Genomic DNA, 14379 nt, shown 5'->3' with positions numbered 1-14379 from the left:
AACCAAACACCTTTTGAATTTTGATCGCGGAACTCCGATCTAGTGGGGCCCAGCGACTTTGTCCCTGTATACCCGCGTACCTAACCGCCCTATCGTAAACGCTTTACGAATTTTTTACTTGACCCCACTAATTTTCTTATTTTATCCTTTGGCCCCAAAAGAGCTCAATAAGTTAATCCACAAAATAAAAAGAAGAATTTTAGTTTCGCGGAGTCATCGAGCCATTTGGCTACGTGTTCTCTTCCTAGTTTTTCCTGACCTTTCCTTCAGTCCCAGGCACTCTTTTTCTTCCGCTCCGACGCCGATCATTCTCGCCCTCGTTTTCCCACGCTTTCCCGACTTTTCTCTCCGATTTTTCTCGAGAATCTCGCGCGCCGCCGCCGACGTCTCTCCTCCCCGCCACTCGCCGATCGGCGGCCGTCCTGCTCGCTGCTGCTCTCAGCATCGGACGCATTTCGCCCGGCGACGCCGAGCTCGGAATCGGATCAGGTCGGATTTTATGGAGAACGGAAAAGTAGAGGACGGAGTGTGTTCGGCTGAGTCCGTGAACGGGAGCAGGGAGGTTTGGAGTAGCAAGGACTCCGATTCTTCCTCCGCCGATCACCTCGTCGTCATGGTCAATGGGATTCTAGGAAGGTCGGTCAGTCAAAAACGTCATTCGCTCATTTGTGCCGTCGACGTTAGCCTGCTGTGAAATCTCGCGGCGTGTCTCCGTGAAATTAGGTTTCAGGAATATCGACCTTGTCTGCGAATGTTCTTGCTTTGACTGACGGATGATCGGATTTTCGGTCCTACCTTTATCTGCCAGATTTGATAGAACCCGCTCATCGCCTTTATGAACTTTTTGTGCTGGTTGCCGTGTGCATCTCGAACATTTGTGTTTGAAGAAATTATATCTGGCATGAAATTTCGGGGACGCTAGTCGTTTTATGTTGGCTTATAAGGCTTTGCTTCGTAGTTGGAACTGGGAGCTTTTCCCTTCTAATCTATGCAGCTTTCCCGTTTTCTTCCTTCGTTGAGAACTGGCTCAATCTGCAAATTGTCTTCTGTTTGAAATGCCATCATAACAATATGCTTGCGGGGGTATGTGCTGAATCTACGCCCCTGTGGGTGACTTATGAAATGTAGGAGTGAAGAAGGGATTATAGTTTTCTTACACCATGTCATTCTTTTTTTAATTATACAAATGACTGCATAAGGCCTATCTTCGCATGGATAATTTGTTTAAAAAACCCTACTTATGTTTCTGACCTTTCTTTTTAACGTGCTCTAGCTCTGATCAAAGTGATTACTTTCATATCCTCTGATCAAAGACCAAATCACGGGTCATACATGTAATAGAAATAAGTTAATCAGCTACAGCTTCTCGAACATCAACCTTCTTTAAGCTGCAAAATGTGGTTTTTCTCATTTAAGTACGAATAGGTTAGGTTTGAGATTACAAAAACTGATGGTAGTAAGTTCTTCGAAGAATGCCTATCCATAGAATGCTTTGTGTAAATAAAGGTAAATCCTAGGAAACTGAACCTTATTGTTTTGAATAAGATGAGACGACTAGGTGAAACATTAATAATTCTTGGCTAGAATGGTGAGATTATTTTCTATCTGGAAGTGCTAAACTGTATGTGATACTTTGCAGTGCCTCAGATTGGAAATTTGCGGCAGAGCAGTTTGTTAGAACTCTCCCTGATAAAGTATTTGTTCACTGTAAGATTGATTTCTTGAATCCTTTTTCTATCTCCATCTATTGTAAACATCTTGTGTTAAACTGATATATGCTAATGTGCTGCATGCCTTGATTTAGGCTAGAAATACATAATTTGCAAATCATATTAAGTTTGGTTGCTGGTCTCCTAATGAAAGCATTATTTTTGTTTTTGCGCTTGAGACTGGTTTGAAAGAGTTTCGTAGTTCTTTATCTTGCTTCTTCCTGGGTTTGTCGTTTGTTCTTCTGGTTAGAGAAGGTTAGAAGGTTTTGCTTCCTAAGGTTCCTATTAACTGCTAGGATCCTGCATAGCATGAGTGGATCTACTCGCTGATTGATGGTAATCTTCCTGCATTGTTTGTTACTGTTCCGTTGAATTTTTTACAGCCTTTATTTCTTTGCACGTTTGAATTCCTCATGCATATCTGAAAGAGAAGCAAGAATTATTTCCATCTTACGGAAGGAGTTCACTCAGTAATATTAATAATCTTTGAGGCTATGTTTGGGAAAAGAGAGAACGTGGAGGGGATGAAAATTTGGGTGGAAAATTGGAGTAAGTTTGAAATGTTTGTGAGAGAAAAATGGAGGGAAAATTTAAATTTTGTGATACTTTCTGTTCACATTCCATCCCCCCCCTCCCCTGGGGGCAATGTTCCCAAACATAGTGTAATTATCTCTCCAAAAAATGCCATGTCCTGTGGATGGCATTTTCACTGCTGAGAAAGAAACCACCCATAATTCTTTGTTTTCTTCTGAGCTTCGTGAAGGGTGGTTGTAAGCAAAACATTGTGGTAGATTCTTAACTTTTGAGTTTTGACGTAGTATCATGGACATTTACATCATAACTGTTCTGTAGGCTTATGGTTCTATATTCTTTTCTTTCCACATCGTTGACTTGACTCTAGTGGGCTGTCAGCCTTTTCCCCGATCTTCAATTGTTTACATGATTTCAGGTAGTGAACGCAATGTGGCTAAGTTGACACTAGATGGTGTTGACGTGATGGGTGACCGTTTGGCCAAGGAGGTTTTTTCTTTTAAATCTGATTCCAATTCTTCTTGATTACTTGTTTTTCATTGCTTGGCAATCTTTTTTTGAAATAATTTATAGAGTAATGCATTGCCCTTTATTGCCATTTGTTGTCAGGTTCTTGAAGTGATTGATAGGAAACCAAATATCCGTAAGATCTCTTTTATTGCCCATTCCGTGGGAGGGTTAGTTGCAAGATATGCTATAGGAAAGCTGTATAGACCAGCTAAGACGAAAACCCTGGAAGATTTGTCAGATAAAAAAGTGGTGGAGGAATCTAGGGGTACCATAGGTGGTCTGGAGGCAATTAATTTTGTCACTGTTGCTACACCTCATCTTGGTTCACGGGGTAATAAGCAGGTATTTTGTTTCTTCATTGTTGAACTACATCCTTTTTCTTCAATTTTCTGGCATTATAATGTATTGATGAAGATGTCATGAGAATTCTGTATCAGCTCGTTTCAATGAGAAGCAACTTTTTTGTCTTCATTTAATTTTCAAGCATAAAATTGCGACTTTTCTCTGGTCAGCCGTTTTTTGGGTAATGTCAATTGGATGAATAATTCAGAGGAGAAGGGCCTTCCGAAGGATTGAGAACAAGTGTCAAGGAGTAAGGAGCCGTTGGAATCACAGAAATTGTTGCTATAATATATGGTACTTGTAGATCAATAACATGGAAGACTTAATTTTCCCACTGACTCCTTGAGTTTCTTCTATTTGACCCTAACCTAAGCCTTCAAGCCTGAGTATGTGGGATTTGTTAGATTTGAGAATATTCTGTTCCATGTTTTCATTGGTGGCTTTTAAGGGCATGTTGTGATAAGAACCTGTTGCATGGGGGGAAACAGAGAACTTTTCTGGTTGCTGAAGGACAAACTTGAAGTGCTTAAGAGGCTCTCTAGATATGCTTGCTCTCCTTCACTTGGTTTTTACCACTTTCTTAAGTTTCTCATAGAGACTTCAAAAGTAAATTCTGTATATAGATTTTTGAAGTTTCTAGCCCCTAAGGATTGTCATCTACCTTGAACAGGTTTCAGTTTGTCCAGATACTAATTTTTAAATATATTTGCTGAGTTGATATGCACAAATTAGTTTCATCTGCAGTCTGGTTAGCAATCGTATATCTACAAACAATTGACAAATGACACATGGATGTATAAACCTGGATATTATGACAGCTAAGACTGCTCAGAGTTTGGGAACTGCTTGATAATTTACCATCATAACCGTTCCTGCAATTGCTATCTTTCTTTTTGTCAGCTCAAATTCCTCACTTGGTGTTTTTTGAGTGGACTCTGTTCTGACAGGTGCCATTTCTTTTTGGATTGACCGCCATTGAGAAAGTAGCCACTCTTGTTATTCACTGGATATTTAGAAGAACAGGTTGCCATCTTTTTCTCACTGATGAAGATGAAGGAAAGCCTCCATTACTTCGCCGCATGGTGGATGACTTCAGCGATTACCCTTTCATGTATGTCACATTGTACTTATCCTTGTTTAAGCTGATTGTACTTGAGGTGTACCATCCAATCATTCCAAAGTTGAAATGTCAATTCTCCAAATGGTTGCCAACTCTCCCCCTCTTTTTCCCTTTGCAGGTCTGCATTAGGCACCTTCAGGCGTCGGGTCTTATATTCAAATGCAGGCTGTGACCGTATCCTGTTAATAGAAGTTGTTATTCGATACTTTCTTTAGATTATCGCTTCAATTAGGGCATGATTGAGTTAAGGCAAAGATGTGTTAATTCATGTCAATAAGTGAAAACAGCATATTTCTTCCTATTTGCATCATGCCATGTCCAATGTTGCAGCTATTTCTAATGTTGTCCATGACAGATAATCCTTCAAGATATTGTTGGATGGAGAACATCATCGATACGACGTATTACTGAACTGCCAAAGGTAGCACCTTAATTTTTCTTCTTTTATCATGGTTCACGTAATTCAATGTTATTTCTGAACTGTTTTTCTTGGGATTTTAGTGGCAAAGCTCTCTCAACGAAAAGTATCCTCATATTGTTTACGAAGAGCATTGCAAGGCCAATGATACTGAACAAAGCGAACCTGTACTAGGTGAAAATGATGGAGCTGACAAGTTAGAAGGTGTGTCTTTGAAATTCAGCAAGATTGTAAACATTAGAATCTTCTTCTCTAGTTTTCCAGGTAGCAGAGCTGATGCTTTACCATCTCATTGTTCTTATGTCATTTTTCTGCATACAGTGCTTTGACATGCCCTTGTGCCAAAATAAGTGTTTTCAAGTGGTTTTCTATTCATTCTATCCATATATGTTTTGCAGAAGCACTAGTGACCAGCCTTTCTCGTGTGTCTTGGGATAAAGTAGATGTTAGCTTTCACAGCAGCTGGCAGTGGTTTGCAGCCCATAGTATTATCCAGGTAGCTATCCATCCACCTCCGTGCTCTCTCTCTCTCTCACGTTTTCTTAGAAGTCTCTGTGGTTGAGAAACTAACGCTCACTTTCCAGCATCTTTTATGAGTTAATGCAGCAGATAAGATCACTTCGGTGCATTAATGCAATTCAAGATTGTGAAAAAAAGAAGAATAAATGGCTTGTGATTCTTAGGATATACCGATAATGCAGCATGATCATAGCTAAAATCGCTGCCTTGCTTTCTGAAAGAATGAGATTTCATCTGGTTTTAACAAATGCTGGTGGCAAAGCAAACTTAGTGAACTTGCCAGTGCATTTAAGATTATTCTAGAAATATACCAATCTTACTTCGTGAGGGATTGGAAACACATTTACGAACCTTCATAGATTAGTCTGTGTGAGCTTACCTCATCAACAAAGGCTGTTCAGAGGAGGAAGACAATGGCTAGTTGATTTGTTAACAATTAATCTTCTCTTTTATTACAATTGCGAATTATTTCTTCAAATTTTGAATATCTGGAGTTTGAGAATGAAAAGGAAAAGCAAATGCTTCGGTGCTGATTGTGTTAGTATATTGTTTGGGGTCTTATTTCCTGATGATCCGAACTGATTATGACTTCTGGCATATGTGGATAGTTTTTTCGTACTGGGGAAATATATTGTGTTAAATCTATGTTTTTTCATATTTTACTCTTAACGTATTTTTAAAGGGCACTGATTTTGACTGGTATTTAACAGGTCAAAGATCACAATATGCACATGGAGGGTGAAGACGTCATCCGGCATATAATCGATCATTTCCTTACTTAAGGTGTGTTGCTGTTATGGAAAGTGCTCCAATAGCAGGAAACTCAACTCTTGTTGGTAAATTACCACCCATCATGCTTCAGAGATCTGGTTCTGAGAAGTTTAACATCTTCAGATTGGAGCAATGTGGTTTTTCGGTACCAATGGTCGCTGATCATATAAGAGCATCGGCAACTATTATTAATGATGAATCCCTACTAAATCACTTTATTCATTCTGTCTTTAACAGTGATGAGGAAATGCTGTCGAATGTAATGCAATAACGAGCAGTAATCTGCTTGACTTAGGGTATCATATTCTATGTCAAGCATTTAGAAACTCTCTCTCTCTCTCTCTCTCTCTCTCTCTCTCTCTCTCTCGCAAGTGCTGTGTATAGAGCTTGCCTGCATGATATGGGAAACTCTTACATCAGGGTTTCTTCTGCTTCAGCAGTTTGAGACTTTGAGGAAAACGTAGGGATCTTGCATGTCATCTCGTTGGGTAGGTGCAGGCAGTGCTGCTTTAATGTGAAGTAATAAACAAAAAAAAACATTTATTTTAGTTCTCAAGAATAACACTTTTAACTTTGCCACTACTATAGTTGATGAGCCTTTGGAAGGAAAAAGAACAAACTCAAATAAGATAGACCAGAAAGTAGGAAATGTGTTCTAAGTTGTTAAGCAAAATAACAAAAGCTTATAAATTTCTAAACCATGCGTAGTATGGGTGTGCTACTAATGCTACTAGTTGGCATTTAGCTGAGACTCTTGCTAACAGCAATTGTTGCCCGTTTCTGCATGTTAGTCCCCTAAATTCTGCTATTTGAGTCTCCATTAAACTTGACGAAACACTTTACAAAACCTAATCAGCATATGTTGTGCACACATTGTTCACATGTATTGGAGCGTGTATGGCTGGCTTGATAAGGACATACCGTAATGGCTTGATCTCTGATCACGCCAGCGAAAAGGAAAACGAAGTAGGTTTGTGACATCTTTCGTATTGGTTACTTTTCTGGCACAGGCAGCTGCATAACTAGTATGGGCACGTATATGCGCGGGTCTTTTTCTTCATAACGTGTTGCAGGGAAAACTGAAACTTAATCCTACTTTAGCGTGTGTACTCCGTTCTCATTCCTCCATTTAGTCTGAGAGTCGTTTTTGGGTGTTGCTCAGTTTTTGGTCGCTTCGAATGGCCATTTCAGATGTGATGTCTGGAGTGAGTTCTAGGTGACCTGTAGTGGGCCTACTCGGGAGCAGATGATTTTTCAATGAAATTGGGAAGTTTTCACTACCCTTGCAGAATAAACTGATATATACTGATATATTTACAGTTCATATGCAACAGCTAGCATGGTTAGAATAAAAAGGACAGATAATACACCCTTGAACAGATAAAGTTTCATGACCCTCGGACTTCCTCCATTTGGATTATGCCCCGTTCTCTCGGTCGCTTGTCCTGCACTGGTCATGGAAAGCACTACAAACCGATATTTTTACACGATTACCCGCACTTTTCAATTGTGCCTCCTTGACTTGGTCGCCTTATGTCCCTCACTCTTCCCCTCTTGCTGGTGTCACGATGACTTTGGGGACGTGTTAACACAGATATTTGGTATCATCATATCATATCATATAGTAGCCATTGAGCTAATTTTGACGTTCTACTGTCTAAGATGGACACATGACAACTGTTTAGTATGTGGACATAACTTTGTCCTAGTTACCAACGATAGTTGCTCGGAGTCAACACTGTGTCCACTCATCTTCACCCCTCTCCGCCTGCGCCAGCATCTCAATCGGCCAATCTTCTACATTCTCTTTTGACTCCTCTTTCTTCACCGCCACCCTCCTCCTCTTGCGCCCCGGATTCGGCGGTGGGGCCGACTTTCCTGCCTCCAGAGGGAAATTCAGTATGGCTTTCCGGCCTCTCATCTTGAAAGCGGCGCAATCGTAAGCCTTGGCAGCATCTACGTCCGTGTCGTAGGTCCCTAACCAGACCCGGCTCCCTTTACGTGTCGGGTCCCGTATCTCCGCAGCATATTTTCCCCATGGTCTTCGCCGAACCCCTCTGTAACTTGCCTTGGCCGCGGAGCCAGCCTCGTCCTGATTCTTCTCCGGCGACCCCAACTCCGACTCTGGAGATTCCAAGGTGATGGGCTCGGCTTTAATCTCAAGATTTGGTGTCTCCAGGTCTTGCCAGGTGGGATGATCTGAATCTGGCGAGTCTGGTCCTGGATCAAGAAACAGGTTCTCTGTTTTCACCGGTTGGAGTTGAGCGAGGTTGATAGAGTCTTCTAAGAGATACTGCGTGATGAGTTCCAAAGTGGAAGATTCATCAAGTTCGGCCATTTCGGAGAAAGAAGAATCCATGAGGAAGCTTGAGTAGATCACTCCGTAGTCAATACGGGATTGTTTACGTACAAATAGGTGAAGAACCACCGTTTTGCAACAGGCAAATGAATCAGGTCGCTCTAGGGGACTTCGGTGTATTAAATGTGCTAATTTCGGGTCGGCCTCAGATGGCGGGTCACAACTGAATTAAGTTCCTGTCCTGGTTTCTTACGTGAACCGATCTTATCCTCTCACTATTGCAAAGAGAAAGGAGTCGGATTTGGGCCCGCAGTATACGTGTGCGCTGGGAATCATTCGCCGTCCCTTTTTTGTCTTTATAAGAGAGAAATCGTGGCAAGTTGCTGCAAGTTGTTTGCTGGATGGCCCAACGAGCAACTCCCCGAGTAAACAATTGTCTGTTCCTCCTGTCACGATCTTCGCCCGGAGACGTCCTCATAATTGCAGTGTTAAGCAAACACGATTGAGAGCAATGGAACGAAATGGACATATCCTATCAAGTTGCATCGAGCACATCTCTCGTCCGGTTGGCAATTGGCATTGCTGCATAAAGCGAGGCATTGACAAATCGCTGTTTTCTTTTCCTAATTTGGCAATCTCCATTGCATGATGGCGGGGTTTCTGTTCTACCAGTCAAATTAAGTGAACTTGAATGTAAAAAAAAAAATCTCCATCGAAATGGAGGAGATACAAGTATGTTATACTCAACGACTAACACGAACGCTTGCCGCGACTAATGTTTCTGACTTCCGCGTATTGTCTAAGAGGAGGAAACAACATGGAGGTCCTAACGAGTAGATGCCAAGACATTCAGCTTGTTCGTAACTTTGCATGAGAGAGAGATAAATTAGCTCAAGCTGAAACGAAAGACAAAAACATTAATCCGAATGCTGACTTTTGCTCAAGATGATCAAAGCCAAAATATCCACGGTTGTCGCATGAGAGATGCAGAGAAATATCTCCTTTCCTTGCATTGATATCACAACCTGCAAGTGGAGGTTTTTTTTTTTTTTTGAGCAAACCTGCAAGTGGAGGTTAATGTTCATGGAGAATGACCAGGTGAAGCGACCCCCGTCAACGTCGACTCGCGTCTTAAAGACTCCGTTGAATTTTGCAGACTCGTGACTTTTCGAGACAGACCATTTATCATAGTGATCTGGATTTTCCAAATCACTCCGCCTCTTTTCTTCTTCCTTCCACTTGATGATTCAAAGTTGATAGCAAGTAATTTCTCATCCCTGTATATAACTCAACATCTAGCGCCGACACCGACATCAATACATAACATGACATGACGCGACACGATATATTGACATATTATTTTTTAAAAAAATAAAAAATTTCGACATGTTATGACACGTTATATATTAAATATATATTTTTATATATATGTATGAAAATTAATTTGATTCAAATGCATAAATAAATAAATAATAATAAAAAGCTTAGAATAAATTAATATTAAAAATCGTGAATCACAGAAAGTGAGAATAAGAAGAGAAGATAAGACTAGGTTTTCTTATTTTCTTTTATTATTATTATTATTATTATAATATTATAACCCTCATTTTTTTGACAATTTTTAAAATTAACTCCCCATGTGTCGGAATTTTAGACTCGTATGTTGGGAGAGTTGATCACATGTTGTATTTTTTAACACCTGTTGACCGCGTGTTAGATACGGTATGAAGGCTCCCAAAGAGTGTCAGTATTTTCTAGCATTGCGAAGTGTATGATGAAGTAGTTTGATAGATATTATTAGAAAAAGGCATGCGTCCTTTGAGTTATTTTGGCCTAAATATCCAAATCCTCTGATCCGTTGACGTCAATTTATTGCATTGATGAGGTTAGGTAGAAGTGCTTGTTTCGGGGCTTTGGGGTTACCGGGGCATCAAGTGGACAAGTTGAGGAAGTTGCGTCCAAGTGGAGAACTCTGGTCCAGGCAGACGCAACAGCCAAGCCAACTCAATTAATGTGAATTCGTCGCGTACGTTGGAGTTGATTCTTAGGACGAAATCGTGGAAGTTGGATGGCCCGCACAATGAACAGGTTTAGATGGATTTGGTCCAAAGTGTGCAATATTCCATGCCATGTCCTTTTCTCTTCGTACATTTGCGCTCGCACGGGCATCAATATAGGCCTCACAAGGAACTTCTTTTTAACAAAAAACTGAAATTCATTGGCCAAAATAAAAAAAAAAGACAATAAGATTTTGTTTATTTTGCAAAAAAAATTATTATTTTTCATTTTCTAGAGTCAATAAAAAATCTTTTCCTGATTAACAAAAAACCTATACTTAAATTTAGCAAAATGGTTTTCTTTTTAAAAAAATCAAAAATCATTTTTCAATATATAACTAGATATTGACGCTTCGACTTAAAATTTTATGGTTGGGCACAAAAACCCCAATGTTGATTCTTAAATCCCCGTTGTCTAAGAATAGTAATAACTTATATTCTTTTGAATCTGAGAGTAAATTTGAAAAATAAATTTGTTTAATAAAATTTTTGTTCCCGAAAACAAATTTTTATTCTTTTTCCCAAAAGTAGATTTGGAACGAAATTGAGAAGTAAAAAAAACTTGATTATCTGTTTTCCTAACAATTCTGGAATCAACCAACTTATTTTCTCTCTTTTTTCTTTTTTCTTGTTCTTCTTCCCTCTTTCTTCTTCTTCAACTACCACCGCTGTCACCATCTGCCGTCCACCGTTGTTGGTTGTGCCGGCGACCAGTTGGGCGAGGTTCGGCAAGCTCGTTGGAGGCTCGCCAGGCCAGGGCGAGGTCCGATGAGCTCGCCCAGCCATTGGAGAGGCGGGTCTCCCCGCCACCAGCGAGGCTCACCTAGCCGAGCGAGGCTCGGTCGACGAGGTGAGGCCTCAGCGTCCCCTAGCATTCATTGTTATTGTTAAGATGCATTTGTAAATTAGGTTAGAAGAGTCTCATATCGGATCATTAATATGATGTAGAGTAGTTAATAAATACTACTTAACCCATAATTCATTGACTTAAATTTTTGAATGAAAATAAGATTCAACTATGTGTGTGTGTGTGTATTTCTTTACAATTGCTCAACACTTGATTATTGCAAGGCACACCGTGTAGATACTAATGCAAATAGATTGTCACTTCATGATTAACTAGAGACATCAAAGACTAAGTGAGACAATAAGGGTGCATTTGATAACACTTATGTTTTCGAGAATAATTTCTAATCAGAAATGGTTCATTCTTATTCTATTTTCAGGAAAAATTTCTAAATATTTTAAGTCGTCTAGTAACTATTCAAAATTTAAATTCCCAGAATAGAATGCGTTTGGTATTGTTCTGAAATTTCTAATCCAAATAATTTTTTTTTTTAAAAAATTATTTTCTTTATCTTCTTCTCCTTCAAGCTCTGCAGGTCGTGCAATCATCACGAGTAATTCTCATGCCTAAGATTTGCTTAGCCAGGCCTAGGTTTTTCATTGCCAAAAGCTTTACTCAACTCATTTTTCAAACTCTTGATTTTCTTGGCATCATGCCCAACAATCAACATATCATCCACATAAAGTAGGAGAATAAAGAAAATCATTATTTGAGAATTTTTCATAAAAACACAAGAATCGAATTTGTCTTACCGTATCCTTGTTCTTCCATGAATGACCTCAAACTTCATATACCATTGCCTAGGGCGCTTGCTTGAGACCATATAAGCTTTTCCTTCATCTACATACAAGGTGCTCCTTGCCTTCAACTTCAAACCTTCTGGTTGCTCCATATATATCTCCTCTTCTAGGTCTCCATGAAGAAAAGCCGTCTTTACATCAAGTTGTTCAATTTCTAAATTTAAACCGCGGCCAACCCAAGAACAACTCGGAATAGAAGACATCTTTACAACCGGTGAAAATCTCTTCAAAGTCTATGTCCTTCTTTTGACGAAAGCCCTTCACAACAAGTCTAGCCTTGTATCGTGGTTATAAACTATTTTCTTCCGTCTTCAACTTATACACCCACTTATTTGTGAGTGTTCTCTTACCCCCGAGGCAACCTCACCAATTCAAATGTGTGGTTCTCATGCAAGGATTTAAGCTTCTTGCATGGCTTCATGCCACTCATTCTTTCTTTCACATCATGATATAGCCTCTTCAGTTTCGCTCCTGCATGGGTAGTGAGCAACACATACTCATATGGCAAATTTTTGAGAAGGCCTACGCTCTCTTTCGGATCTTCTAACTTGAGGTAGGATAAATTGCTCTTCCTCAGCCATTTCACTTGTGTTAGCTGAAGAATCAACATTATGTGAGGGGACTCACCATCTTCATGACTTCCTTGCACTTCTCCCCCATAATTTCTATCAACATTAGAAGGATTTGGGTTGAAACTAATCAACGTTGAGCTGTATTCTTGATCTCTCACCTTTCAATGTCTTGATAGTTTGACTCACAAAACACCCATCTCGACTTCTAATGACTTTCTTTGCACTGGATCCCATAACCAGAAAGCAGTAAACTCTTTATGTCCATAACTTAAGAAAATGCATTGTTTAGACTTGTCATCAAGCTTGGATCTTTCATCTCTTGGAACATGCACAAATGCCCTACAACCGAACACTTTTAGATGGTTGTAGGAAACATCTTTGCCACTCCAAACTCTTGCAACATCCCCTTAAGAGGAACCGATGGAGAAAGATTTATCAGAGTATCTTTGCTGTTCTCATCGCTTCACCCCAAAATGACTTAGGTAACCATGCATGAGAAAGCATACACGAATTCGATCATTAATTGTCCGGTTCATTCTCTCTGCCACTCCATTATCTTTGGTGTTTTTGAACAGCTTCTCAAGCTTGATACCATAATCCTTGCACATAGTGTTCAAATGGGCCTCTATATTCACCACCGTCAATGCCGAACACATTTCAGCTTCTTCCGGTTTCTCTTTCCACATTGACATGAAATGCTTGAAAGCCTCAAGTACCCGATCTTTAGATTTCAAAGCAATAGCCCACACTTTTCTGGAGCGAGTCATCAATAAATGTCACAAAGTATAATGCACCTCCAAGAGTTCTAGCATCCATACAACAAACATCGGAACTAAATCAAGTACATTTAATTTCCCGTAGGAGAGGAACTCAAATGAGAATCTATGTTGCTTACCGTATTGAATGAGTGCATTCCTTTTAGATTTTTCTCTTTCAAAGGTAAAAGGTTCTTTCTAACAAGAGTTTTAAGTCCTTTCTTGCTAAGATGACCCAACCTCATATGCCATAAATCAACCAGGAATCCTCCACCGCATTTACCTCTTCTTTAATCAAGCCGCCTTGCATGGTGTAGAGAGCTGTCTTCTTGCCACTACCATGGAACCTTTTAGTCAACTTCCATTTGCCATCAAAGAATGAATTACAATAACTATCATCATCCAAGGCACTTGTAGAGGTTTGGTATTGTTCTCAAATTTCTAATCCAAATAATTTTTTTTTTAAAATTCTTTTCTTTCTCTTCTTCTCCTTCAAGCTCTGCAAGTCGTGCAATCCTAATTGTCAGGTATGCATTGACGTGAGGTTTATATGGTTTGGGGCTCTCCCATATCATTGGCCAGCTTTTGGGGTGTGATTCTCTTAAGTTCTTATATCAAAATCAATGTCCATCCCGGTGCTGCTTTGAGGAGACAGACATTCCCGATGCACATGAATACGCATTAGTTGCGATGGGAAGTCCAACAGCAACCGCTATTCTCAGACGACACCGTTCGACGATCGCCTCGATAGCGACCGGGGAGAAGGAGGGTGATGGGTCATCTCTCCTTCCTAATCGTTCTAGCGTCCACACCATATGAACATCGGAAACCTGGACGTCTTAGCTTATTAAGATTTTTCCAAATATCCAATTAGCCATTTACCTTACAGTGTTATCATTCCTCCAAACAAACGGTGTCGTTATCCTGTGGGGCCTGACATCTGGAAACCCTTGGAAACGGAAACGGGAACGTTGGCTCCGCAAAATTGCTCTAATTGTTATTCCTATACCGATCTCCCCAACTCGAGGAATGGATAGAGGATTAAACAGGGACACAAATAAACTTTCCAATAAGTAATTTCCCCAGTAAACAATGCAACTCGTGCGAACATCATGATGGCCAAGGCCGA

The 14379-nt window shown here is 40.0% G+C and overlaps 2 protein-coding genes across 2 annotated transcripts; one reads left to right on the top strand and one right to left on the bottom strand.

Moving 5' to 3' along the window:
- Nucleotides 1–201: 201 nt before the first annotated feature.
- LOC104424315 (putative lipase ROG1) lies at nucleotides 202–6249 on the top strand. Its single transcript, XM_039304833.1, has 10 exons — nucleotides 202–636; nucleotides 1640–1707; nucleotides 2659–2729; nucleotides 2850–3092; nucleotides 4040–4203; nucleotides 4331–4386; nucleotides 4581–4633; nucleotides 4714–4834; nucleotides 5029–5126; nucleotides 5860–6249. Exons 1-10 carry the CDS (start codon nucleotides 500–502, stop codon nucleotides 5929–5931), a joined length of 1083 nt encoding a protein of 360 aa, XP_039160767.1. The 5' UTR covers nucleotides 202–499; the 3' UTR covers nucleotides 5932–6249.
- A 1403-nt stretch (nucleotides 6250–7652) lies between these two features.
- LOC104426941 (ethylene-responsive transcription factor ERF106) lies at nucleotides 7653–8258 on the bottom strand. Its single transcript, XM_010040111.2, has one exon. The coding sequence runs from the start codon at nucleotides 8256–8258 to the stop codon at nucleotides 7653–7655; it is 606 nt and encodes a 201-aa protein (XP_010038413.2).
- Between the last annotated feature and the right edge of the window lie 6121 nt (nucleotides 8259–14379).

This window comes from Eucalyptus grandis, chromosome 11 (genome assembly GCF_016545825.1).
Source record: "Eucalyptus grandis isolate ANBG69807.140 chromosome 11, ASM1654582v1, whole genome shotgun sequence".
Lineage (NCBI taxonomy): Eukaryota > Viridiplantae > Streptophyta > Magnoliopsida > Myrtales > Myrtaceae > Eucalyptus > Eucalyptus grandis.
The sequence above is the reverse complement of the archived record's forward strand: the minus strand, read 5'-3'. Positions and strand labels throughout refer to the sequence as shown.